At 36.4% G+C, this 12476-nt stretch overlaps 1 protein-coding gene across 3 annotated transcripts in view; it reads left to right on the top strand.

Annotated features, from left to right (window-relative positions):
- Positions 1-9419, top strand: part of Gca (grancalcin) — a 325199-nt gene extending 315780 nt beyond the window's left edge. For all 3 annotated transcript variants that reach the window (XM_050122493.1, XM_050122483.1, XM_050122476.1), the window contains exons 4-8: positions 3030-3073; positions 3344-3491; positions 6185-6298; positions 6601-6659; positions 7537-9419. In XM_050122493.1, coding sequence (XP_049978450.1) covers positions 3030-3073; positions 3344-3491; positions 6185-6298; positions 6601-6659; positions 7537-7563 — 392 coding nt within the window. In that variant the 3' untranslated portion in view covers positions 7564-9419. The remainder of the gene's footprint in view (positions 1-3029; positions 3074-3343; positions 3492-6184; positions 6299-6600; positions 6660-7536) is intronic.
- Positions 9420-12476: the final 3057 nt, after the last annotated feature.

Genomic DNA, 12476 nt, shown 5'->3' with positions numbered 1-12476 from the left:
TTTTGTAAGCGCTAAGAGCCTCTGTTCGTTTTCACAAATGTTATGCTTTCTATTATTTCTCTGAAACTATTACTATGTTCTTGCGTGACCTTTCCTTCCTCAGCAGTATGTTTATTCATCAGCTTATTTGGTCGTCTCCCTTGTCATTTCTTGGGTGTCTGATGACACTTGGGTGCTCATGTCTCCCGGAAATGCGGAGTATAAGTAAGTCCTAGACTTGTTGACTGTGGGCTGCTTTGGAAGGTGAAGCTGGGCAGTTGGACTGTGTGGTTCAGGTGTCACTGTCATGGGAGATTTCCTTTGTTCCCTTTGGGCTCCCTTTTCTGTTGTTTCAGGGTTCCCAAGTCTATGCAAATTTTTAGTTGATTGGCTCGTGTTTGGTATAGTTCATTCCATTGTGCCTAGTGTCCTAGAAACATCTCCAGAAAGTGAAACTCCCGCTGGGTGAGAGGGTAGGTGTGACAGCCATCCAGAGAGAGGCAGAGAGGGACTGGGTCTTCACAAGCTCTTAAAATAGCCCTTCCCTCAGCTCTCTTTTTAGCTCCACCTTCTCACACATGTTCAGAAGCTGCCAAATTCTTAGACATTTGGCATCTTTCCCAAGGTAACTAAGTTGTTTCTCAGCATTTCTCTTTATGCACAAACATTAAATAGCCACTTCCCTTGACTTTCTAACTTGCAAAATATTTTTTTTCTGTTTTTTCCTTTTCCTCTAAAGGTTTAAGACTTTACCAAACCAAAAAAAAAAAAAAATATGTTCACTCCAGTGGGTTGTAAGGAGGAAGAAAAATGTGTCATTTTCTGGATAAAAAGTCTGTCTCTCCATTTTATAAAAATATTTATTCTTTAAATACCTAGTCCTATCCTGAGATTAGGATATACTTAGTTGTTGATTTAATTTTTAATTTTTGTTTTAATCTGGTTAGATTATCCTACTTCCTGAATGTGAACCAAGTCAAATTGAAAAAAAAAGATGGCACACTACATAATTTTTTTCATGTAATTTTCTTCAATTTTTAATAGTTTACTCATGGAGGAACATTAGGCCCCAGTTTGGGTGGTTCTATCTACTACCTTCATGAATTCAGAAAACCACTTTTTTTCTTGGCTCAGATTTCTTTATCTGCAAAATTAGGACTGCTGTCCATTTGGCGTGTTTGTGTAAAAGCATGTAACCCACTGTAATGGCTAGTCTTCACCTCAAGCGTGGCTGCTTTTGGGGTCACCTTGGACCCATAGCCTGGTGAGTGTATTAGGGCATTTCTGGGAAGACCCACACTGGGTGTGAATGACACACCTCGTGGGCTAGAGTCCTAAGGAAAGAAGGAAAAGGAGAAAGGGTTGATTTCCCTTTGCTTCTGACTGCAGACAGAACGAGACCAGCCACCACTTGCTCCATTCTTTGGGTGTTTTGTACAACAGTGACAGAGGAATGCACCCACACTTCCTGACCAGCAAGTCCTCACTGAGGGTCTGCTGAGCGTCGTTCCTAGCAGGCCATAACCATCAACCCTAACACCGACACCACCCAGAACAGCTCAAGAAAATCAGCTCTTGTGCCTAGCCGAATATTTTATGCTTTTTCTTTAGGTATTTTGAAATTTATCTCCTTTAATTGTCTTTAAGGATTTCAAAATGTTATCAAGCATTATAAAATAAAGTGAATCTAAATCATTTTTCACTATTTAATATCAAGGAGATAAAAGAATCCTATAAACTTACCTGAATTTTGCTAACATATTCCTATTTTAGATAAATAAACCCAACTATTTGAATATAATTGTATCAAAGGTTGGAAAGACTGAACTTTTTTTCTAGGGTCTTCATTGTAAATAAATATGGAAATGTCAATGTTTCTAGCAACCCCATTCTTTTTAATTACTCCTTTTATTTATGATATAACTGTATAATTTCCTGTTTCTATTTTCTCCTTTTAATCCTTCCCATGTACTCCTCCTTGCTCTGTCTTTTAAATCAGTCCATACATATATGTATATACATATATATTCTTAGACTCATAAACAAATCCTTCTCAGTCTGGATGGTGTTGCTTGTATGGATGTTTTCAGGGCTGACCTTTTGTACTGTATAACCCATTGATGAGCTCTTCCCATGGAAAGACCGTTGCTCCGGCTCTCTGCATTCATCAGTTGCCTGTAGATCATGGCATAAAAATGGGGGAAAGAGACTAGAAGCCAGAGGATCAGCGGGTTTGCTGTGAGAGAGATTGTGTCTCTGAGGAATGGCGGACTCGAGCCCCACAACTCCTTTCCTCACGTGGCTTGTAGTGGTCTTCCTTTCTCCCCTCTTAAGAGAAGACAGCTGTCTCAGCTCAGCGGCTCCTGCTTCCCCCACCAGACCTCTTACTAAGCCCTCACGTGATTCCCCTATACCCTGATCTCTTTTCACCTTGAGTCTTTTGTTGTAAAGCAGAGTTCAGGTTGAGGAAGTGTTCCACTTTCTTTTCTGCTGTATCACCACAGGGAAGTTCATTGGTTTACAGTGTAATATTCAAGAATTTCTTTGTTTGGCCTTCTTTGCCTTCCTGACGTCCTCTTACGTTATTCCCTTACCTGTTCTCTAAGCCCTGCACAGCTTCTGGCTTCTGAGTACATAGCAGATATCCAGGTCAACCTCCCTCTCTCTGTCTCTGGTGATTTAAAGACTGAAACCAACTTTCTGCCCAGACTCCTGGCAAAGCCAAGTGCCTGTAGTGTGTTCATCATGTTAACTTATGCTACTCTGTAACTGCTCACCTGGTTACTGACCTCAGTTAGTGCCAGTAGTTTGGAGACAGTCATTTTAAAATGTATTTTATTGTTATTATTCTAAGTGTTTAACAGCCAATAAATATTTAATATAAATATTTACATTGGCATATAAATATTTTATATTTAAAATAAATATAAAATCGTGACTTTTAGATTGTTTGCAATTTTTAAAAATTTCTTGAAACTGAAGATTATCCTGATGTTTTGTAGTTAAAACTGAGAATAATATAATATTTTAATACTGAATATCTTTTGCAGCCTTCAGTCTGGAAACGTGCAGAATTATGATTGCTATGTTGGATGTATCCTTGAATAAAGATGGAAAATATCTTTATATTATAAATATAGAGTTATTGCCTTTTTAACATTTAAGTCAGTTATTTTAGATCTAACTGTATTTTGTAAGATTCTGCTTAAAGTCTATATAATTACATTTTCACACAGCAATCTATCCATAGACCGGATTCTGCTAGCTAACTATACAAGAATATGTCCTTTTTAGTGATTTGGGGTGTAGGATCAGATAAATTCTCTCGTCTACCAAAACTTATTTTTGTTAATAAAACTGTTAGCGAGATTATACAGGAAAAATGGGGTTCAATGAATTCAAGGAGCTTTGGGCAGCGCTGAATGCCTGGAAGCAGAACTTCATGACCATTGATCAAGACCAAAGTGGCACCGTAGAACACCACGAGCTGAGCCAAGCCATCACTCTTATGGGTAAGAGCGTCGTTTAGAATCCAGGAGAATCATCTTTGCTCATTGATCAAGTTATGAATTTTTTATATTTATAAAAGATGTGTTTATTTTATTTTATGAGCTTGAGTGTTTGCCTGCAAGTCTGTATGTGTACCATGGGTGTGCCTGTTGCTCTAGGAACCCAGAAGAGGGTGTCAGATTCCCTAGAACTGGAGTTGCAGAAGGTTGTGAGCTATCATATGCATGCTTGTAACTGAACCTAGTTCCTCTTGCAAGAGCAGAAAGTGTTCTTAATTGCTGAGTGATCTTTTCGGTTTACAAACTGTGAATCTGAGTTGTTTAATGTACTAAGTTTCCTGTTAGTGTGTTCCTCAATTTGGGCTCACAGTTGTAAGTAAATTCTGATCCAAGACACTAATACAATCGTTGTTGTTGTTTCTTCACTTTATTGTCGTACTGAAGATTGAACCTCAGTCTTACATGTTTGAGACCAGCACAAATGTCTCTGAGCCCCGTCTCCAGTCCGTAAATTTGTCTGAGGTTTCTTCCAAAGGCAGTCTTTCATTCATTCTTAATTCCTTGCATCTAATTATCATCCCTAATGTTAGCATCCACCACCTGCATTCCACTCGTTTGTAATTTGGTGGACTCTTAATTATTCTTGAAAGACTTATCTCAGTCAACCACACACGTCTGTATCAGAGTCTAGCTTTTCAACCCAAAGAATAATTTGTTTCATTTTCCTTCTTTCTTCTCACGCAATTTAGAACACACGAGATAGGTATGGAAAAACTTCAAAGTGGGAAGTTTGTATTTCAGATTAGTTTAAAAGGTGTAACTATTTTTATTGTACTTCTTATAGGCTAAGGTTCTTGGTTCACTTGCAAAGAGTGGTTATATATATATATATATACTTAATTTGCTAGCATGTAATGCGATGGTACTTTCCCTCTTTTATCTGCCCCCGTCTATTTCTCTCTCTCTCTCTCTCTCTCTCTCTCTCTCTCTCTCTCTCTCTCTCTCTCTCTCCCTCCCTCTCTCTCTCTGTTTTTTTTTTTTTTAGGCAGAAGATCACTCTGCTCACTCTATAACTCAGCCTCATCTGGAACTCACTATGTAGCCCAGGCCTACCTCTAATTTACTGAGTTCCTTCTGCCTCCATCTCCTGAGTTGTAAGTGTAGGCCATAATTTATGAAGTTTTGCCTAACTTTAATTAGTTTTCTTAATTTTCTTATCTTATAATGTTGTGTATGTTATTTATAAACAAAATGTATTACATAAAAATTATCTCTTTGAAAATTAAAATGTAAGCTCAAGGCACATGGGTTTAAATTATATGCCAAAAAGCTCAAACTAGGGAAGATTTTAAAGTTAGTTATATAAATAGGCATTTTGTTTTTGTATCTAGGGAAAATCCTGGCTATATAAATATGTTTAGCTGTAGATCCATAATAATAATCAATTCAACTCAAACTTTTATAGTGTTATTTAAAAAAAAAATAATGTAGTATTTTTTCCCCCCAAAGTAAAATGGTTCAAAGGGGTCAACCAAGTATCCAAGTGTAAGAAAAGATTTTTCTGAGGCCTGCAAAAGCACCTAGTGCCAAACTGAATGGCCTGAATTTGATTCTCAGGGCCCTTGTGGTGGGAGGAGAGAGCTGACTCCTGCCAAGTTGCCTTCTGACCTACGAACAATTGCTGTGTTGTGTGTGTTCCCTCAAACTGTAATGAAAGATTTAAGTTTTTTTTTCCAGACTGTTTCAACTTAACACCTTCAAATACCTTTAGAGTTATTCAAGTTACGGCAAAATTTTAGGAATTGTATTCATACCACATCCAGATCATAAACTCACTAGAAGGATGCCTAAATTCACTTTCACGTGGTCGACTTGTGTGTTTTGGTATGACTCTTACTTTAAGTATGTTTTCTGGGAGATATGTATATATATATGTGTGTGTGTGTGTATGTACATACAGATATATTATCTCGCATATGTATCTTACATATATGAAATCATATATTATTTTGTATATATGATTTATTTTGTTTTGTGTGTTGGGAATACAACCTAAGGAAGTTCCCTGACCCCAAGCCTTATGGGTTGGGTTGTATTTTACAATAACTACAGATGGAGTTTTTCCTTCTGGTACTGATTTTTATCTTTAGCTAGATTAGTGTCATTCATATATATATATATGAAAGGGTTTCTCTGTTTAGCCCTGACTGTCCTGGAACTCATTCTCTAGACTAGGCTGGCCTCAAACTCCAAACTCAGAGATCTGCCTGCCTCTGCCTCCTAAAGGAGTGTGCCACCTTTGCCTGGCATAAAAATAAATATATTTTAGGTGCCAGAGGAGATAATTGTTTTCTTTCTTTAGAATCGATTGTGTTACCAAGTTAGAATTGTGTCAGCTCTGTACCACTTGGTGGGATTATTAACAAATCTCTTGTCTTAGCATTTTTTAATATTAATTTAATGTGTTTTAAAAATATGCTTTTGAGGGCATTGTTTCAGAGGTAGAGTTCTTGCCTCTTTCCCATGTGTAAGCACTGATAGGCAACCCTCAGTCCTGCCAAAAATAAATAGAATATATTTTGTGTAGAAAGAAACTTGAAAGTTATTTCTTTTTCATGATTTTATTAATAGCTGTGTTTTGGGTATTTCATGGTATTTAACTTTGAAGTTTTTAATGTGTCAGTCTTCTTCCTTAGGTTATAGGTTGAGTCCCCAGACACTGGCTGCTATTGTTAAACGCTACAGCAAGAACGGCAGAATTTTCTTTGATGACTATGTTGCCTGCTGTGTGAAACTTCGTGCCCTGACAGGTATTCAGCATTTAATAGTGGATTCAATTTATGTGGCCATTTTTCTTGAATAGTGTCTTTGTTTCTTTTAGCAAATTATAAGTGTTTTCTCTTCTTTATTCACTATAATATCTAAACAGTCTCAAGGATTTAAAATATGAATATAAGTAAAGAAACATTGGAATCTCTGAATTTTAGAAGATTTATCCATTTACGGTTCTTAGAATGTTAAGACACTTAAGATATGAGCAGTCTTAGTACCAGGCACTGGGAATTAATGGGTTTTCAATTATAATCCTAAAACATCATTTTTGTGTGTAAAGATTTCTTTAGGCGAAGAGATCACTTGCAACAAGGGATTGTGAACTTCATGTATGAGGATGTAAGTATTCTGAATACACTGTAACATTGGTACTTCGTTGTTAGTTATTGAAAAGACATTAAGTGATGGGACCAGCAAGGTAGCTTAACATGTAGATGTTTGTCACCAATCTTATATCCTGAGTTCCAGTCCCAGGACACATGTGATGGAAAGAGAAAACATTCTTATGAAAGCTGTCCTCTGAGTTCCACATATGTTTCATGACATGAGGTCATGAACATGTATGCAAGTGTGTACACACACATGCACACAATTAATTGATAAATATATAGATGCAATAAAATGTTGAAAACCAGTAATTGATCCAGAGCACAAACCCTGAAAATAATATCTTGGCTGGCTACGTTGTTTCCCACATTTCTTGCTAATGCAAATGTAAAGTTATTGTTGGTATACTGTAAAAATTGCATGACACATGTTTGGAGTTTACTTTTCCAATAATTTAGTGGTAATCACTAGCATTATTTTCATGAAGAGTTGTTAACTTGCAGTTATTTTTTCCTGAGAGAGAGAGAGAGAAAGAGAGAGAGAGAGAGAGAGAGAGAGAGAGAGAGAGAGAGAGAGAGAATATTTTCAGTGACAAAATATGAAGCGGCTCCTCTTTCAATTCAAACACTCCTCATGAACTCACTTCCAATTGTTCCTAATTGAAGCTAGTGGTTTTCATGTGTGCTTTGGTGCTTTAGAAGTTTTGTTCTGGATTTGTTATATTTCTTAATGGAAGGTATATGGTAGACAATACTTTATCGATATGTATGTGTCTGAATTATAAGTCTTAAACAGTTTCATTTTCTTATAGTAAATGTTCTCATGGAATACAGTTCATTTAAAACAAAACCACTGTTGTTGCCTTATGATAACGCCCCTCGTGTCTTAGTTTCTGCAGGGCACTATGACCATTTGACAGCGTAGCATTGAAAAGGTGAATACTGAAGAATCCTTCTGCTTCACTGAAACAGACTGGACTACCTAAAACTAGAAGTTTGATGAACTTTTTTGTATCCCTTCCTGTTAAAGCTCCGTCCCCTTCCTGTTAATTTACCTTAAAGCACAGTTCAATGCAATAACGTTTTTATTTGGGATATATTATTTTTTCGGAAAAGTTACGGTGTTGCAGATATATGCACGCCATCTTGAAATGTTGCTAATGATATGTAGTTGATTGATATCAGCGCACCTGAGCCTTCGTTTTTTAACAATAATAGTGTATAGAAATGTAGTTACGTGACAGATTGTCTATGAAGCCAAGTAACAAAAGTCTAGATAAAACTTAATCATGTTATCTAAAGGCTACAAGTTGTACTTCTGATTTTGTTCACGTCTGTAGCTGTTTCTGGAAGTAAGTCAGTTAGAGGGGACATCTGCACATTTGCTGGCTTTGGCTTTGATTACCCCACCAGAGAACATAACCTCATGTTCTTGACCTATGAATAAGAAATCTGTAGCTCCAAACACTATCTGAATTTGAGCCTGTCAGCCTACGGTAGTAGGTATTGTTTTACCTTTTTTATTTCATTGTTTATTTTTCTACAAAATATTTTGTTGTCTTCCTATTTTCTTTTCTTTTTTTCTTCTTTTTAACACCTTTGTTTCTGCTTAGCTTTGTTTTGTGAGACAGGATCTTTCTAGATGGCCCAATAGGTCACAAACCCATCGTCCTCCTGTCTTGCCCACTTTGTGTATGGAGGTTCAAGGCGTGCAGACGTGTGCCTGCCTTAAAATTTGAAAATGAAGATATCTTTCTCTTTTCTTAGCAGTGGCATAGATAACCTAAAGTGTCCTCTTTCTCAAAATCAACCAGTTTTGGAGAATGACAGATTTTAGTGAAGTGTCAGCACTTATTCCTGTTTCCTCTTTAAACCCGTGCTGCCCCTAGGTGATGGCGACAGTTTATAAAATGAGAAAAAATTCATGTGATCCGCTACTGTTCAGGAATTCTGTGTTGAATTAACGGCATGAATGTGTGCGCGCATGCGCGTGTGTGTGTATGTGTGTGTGTGTGTGTGTGTGTGTGTGTGTGTGTCAATGTGTGGGTATGGGTGTACCAAGAAGTGTTTTGATTTTTTTTTCCTTTGTGGACCCTGTTAGCAGCATTTCTGGTGAAATTTTCTATAGAGATTTCAAGTAGTCATCAAGTTCTTTGCACTAAATCCTCTCTCTGGTATAAGGTGTCAGAGGTCATTTCGTTTCTAATGTGGAAGACACCTGTCTTTATTAATGAAGATTTGATAAATCACTAAATTGTCATATATTTTAACTGAATATATATCTAGCTGAAGAAAAATGCAAATAGATATAATTTTAGTTTAACTGGTGACCAAATTAAATATTTTTTAAAGAAAACACCATGTTTTTTAACGGGCAAACCTCTTTTATAATTACAGAAAAAATGTAAAAATGCTTTTACTTGAAAAGATTCGGGTAAAGAAGTGATGCCTAATCGTTTTGACACTGGTTCCCTATAGTTTGCTATTAAATACATTTGGTCAGTTTTATAAAGACTGACTAATGGATACGCCACACAAACTGTCCTCTGATTGTGTTTCATGACCACATATTTGATAACCTGAAAGAATATTAGCCGAACCATTGAATGTACAGAATCTGAAGCCATTGTCGGGAAATGAAGCCACAGTATGATGTTATAAATTATTGAAGAATGGACACTCGTGATGTATAAGTGTTTTTATTTATACAGTAAACATGTTTCCATGTCATTTTGAGAATTTTTTAATAAACATTCAAATAGCTTGCTGTAAAGTTTTGTATCATACAAAATTTGTTACATATGTCCTGTTATGAGATGCGTCAGTTCAACAACGGTGCGTTAATTCAGCTGTTATCTAAAAGATTGCCAAGTGATGAGATGTCAGGTATTGCACTTCTAGTTTGAGTGGCAGTTTACACATTTCAAATTACATCCAGGGCAAATCAGTGCTGGGGGAGTCTCGATTTGGTCCACTGAAAATGTCTTTTAAGGACTGTGCTCATTAACCTATTTGAGGCATGCACTCAGAAAAAGGAACAAATACATATTCAAGTTGTATATTTATTTTCAGAAAAGGCATTTACCCTGGAAGAAAGTAGAATTTATCAAGGTAGTTTAAACTCTGTGCAATTAAAAAAATAACAAAATCAATTTGTGATTATTTCCTTAATTAAAATATACACATCAAGTTCACTTGTAATCTTATGATAGTACTAATTGAACAAACAAAATAAATACTACTTATGAGAAATGTGCTTTTTTAAAAATGTCCTTTTATCTTTGACAAATTAAAATGGATATATTTTGTCCTGCTTCATGAACAGCTTTCTGTAAATTTGATAGGGGTATGTTTTTAATAATCTCTAAATTGAACCCATTGCTCAGAATTCCAAACTACTTTTGATTATCACATCCCCTGGTTAAAATTATAAAACTCAACCATGGCTCTTTTATTACTTTGGTACTTGCTTGAAAAGATCTCTTTTGTTTGTCTTAATGCAATCATTTATGTAGTGAGTTAAGCTTCCTCAAATAACTGCCTAAGGCTAAGGTATCCTCTACACTATGTCTGGAGAGTATGGACTTACGTTGTGGGTACAATGCAGATGTTTAGAACATCTGTGAGGTGGAGAATGCAGACAGCATTTTAAATGAATACCATTCTCATTTCTCATTTAGAACAATATCAAGACATCTCTCCATATATTAGATTAAAATTTCCTTGTAATTTAAAACAGTGAGAAGAGTAGCTAGCAAGACACGTGGAGAACTCAGGGACCCCTTCTGACTCTAGATCGGTCTGTCCTTTGGATGCTAGGAAACCCGTGCTCAGAATCCTCCTTATCAAGTCCCCTTCTTGTTTTTAGACAAACTTTTCCTTCTTACAAAGGAAAGAACATATGCTCTTATCACTCCTTTAATCCAAGTAGCTTTATTACACATAGCGCAGTATATTAAAACCCAGGCTTGCTTCTGTCAGTCTGAACATATAGTAAGTAGACATACAGCATGCTTCTACCTGCCTACCGCGCACCACAGTTAGAAAACGGACAGGGTTTTTGCCCATGTGCTGCTCTTGTGGTCAGGTGAGCCCCTTCATTAACATCAAGGAGTTACAGAGCTTCATTGAATAGCTTTATGGAGAGATGTGTGAGCCAGGGATGGTGGATTTCCAATTCTGATGTACTGGGGGTTGGAGTATAACCTTTTCTCTAAGCATAAACATCTAAATATATAGACACATGCATATAGCCATTTCGATTTAATTGTCTGTACTGCTTATTTAGTTATCTTATTTTTCTATGATTATTGAAATTGCCAAAGGTAACCTGAACGGTGAGGATGTCACTGTTCTAGAAACCCCCTAATTAAAGAGTCTTGTTAGTTTGTAAATGATAGGCCATTTAAAGTTGACTTTAGGATTTACTGGACTTTTTATGCCTATTTAATTTCTCTCAGTTGTGTAAATGCGGGACCCTCAAATGTGTCGTAGGAGAAGAGATAATTACACAGTGGGATGTTTCCAGGCATTTTGCCTTCTGTACTTGGGATCTGACTTCACAATCAGTGTCTCTGACAGAGGGCAATGTAATATTTCCTGCTATCTGTAATAAGTTTGGTTTTTACTTTTAATACATGGGGACGTGTGCTCTGGACTTCTTACATCTTAAGAATGAAGCATGAAGAATCTATGCCACTACACAGACAGTGCTACCCTTAGCGCATGCTGTGTCGGAGCCAACCAGCTTTTGTTCAGAAGTGTCTTTGAGGATAGTACGTATTTTCTTAACTGACACAAAAGCAACTAGGGGAGAAACGAAGCCCATAAGAAACTGAAGCAGGAGGAAATCGTAGTTGCATACTGTTATTCTTGAGTGAAAAGATGAGCCAAGCTTTCGTTACCAATGAGCTATTTTGAATGCATGTTAAAGGCCATTTACTCTTCAGAAAATTTTAGTGAACAAGAAACATGTCAGTCATTTGCGACCATGGTTCCGATGGAGCAATAAGTAAAATGTTTCTGAGTTCTTTCCATTCAGATTTAATGCTCCCGCCACTCAGCCCAGCTTGCTCTTGGTCTACTGGGCTTCGGTAAAACTGTAGCACTGTTACAACGATGTGAATTTCGAATTGATCAGCACCACCATGCCTGTATCTAGCTGTACCTAATAAAATGTTGGAATTTGTTGGCTTCTCTATTAAAAGTACACTAGCTAGCTAATAAGATTTACTTTCTTTTCCCCCAAAATAAATTCTTTTACAAATTCTTGAATTTTTCATGTATAAATAGATCATAAATTATGTTTCATTCTTGAATTAGGTATATATATATACATACTATATTTTCAATACAACTTGTATACTTCTTTCAGCTACCAAAATGTTGCAACCATTTTTTACAGGAAATTTACATTTTTCTTATGTACAATTATTTGTAGAAGGTTATTGCAAAACTAACTGTGCAAATAGATTACACTGTCAACACCACATACCAATCTTTGAGGAAAATATTGGCTAAAAAATAAATATTTCTGCACAGAATATTTCAAAAGCATTATGATTCCATGCTACATTATGTGCATAAAGACTATGAAGTAGTATGTGTTTTGGTCGATGGTTTCGTTTCGTTTAAAGCATTCCCAAGTTCTATGTAACAGGATGTGAGTGAGCTTTCTTAGATCAGATCACGTTTTCAAGTGATCACACATATTCTTTTCTGAAGTACGTTATTCACTGACTGGCAAGCCTTCTGGGATAATATATTCTCTCATCAGCATTATAAGCTGAACATTTCAGCTATAAAGAGGTCTTGGGCCTTTCATTCAAAT

Source organism: Alexandromys fortis, unplaced genomic scaffold (assembly GCF_014885135.2).
Source record: "Alexandromys fortis isolate MF-2015 unplaced genomic scaffold, M_Fortis_MF-2015_v1.1 scaffold_8_9099976_23576923, whole genome shotgun sequence".
NCBI lineage: Eukaryota > Metazoa > Chordata > Mammalia > Rodentia > Cricetidae > Alexandromys > Alexandromys fortis.
Note: the sequence above shows the minus strand (reverse complement) of the source record. Positions and strands in the feature narration are given on the sequence as shown.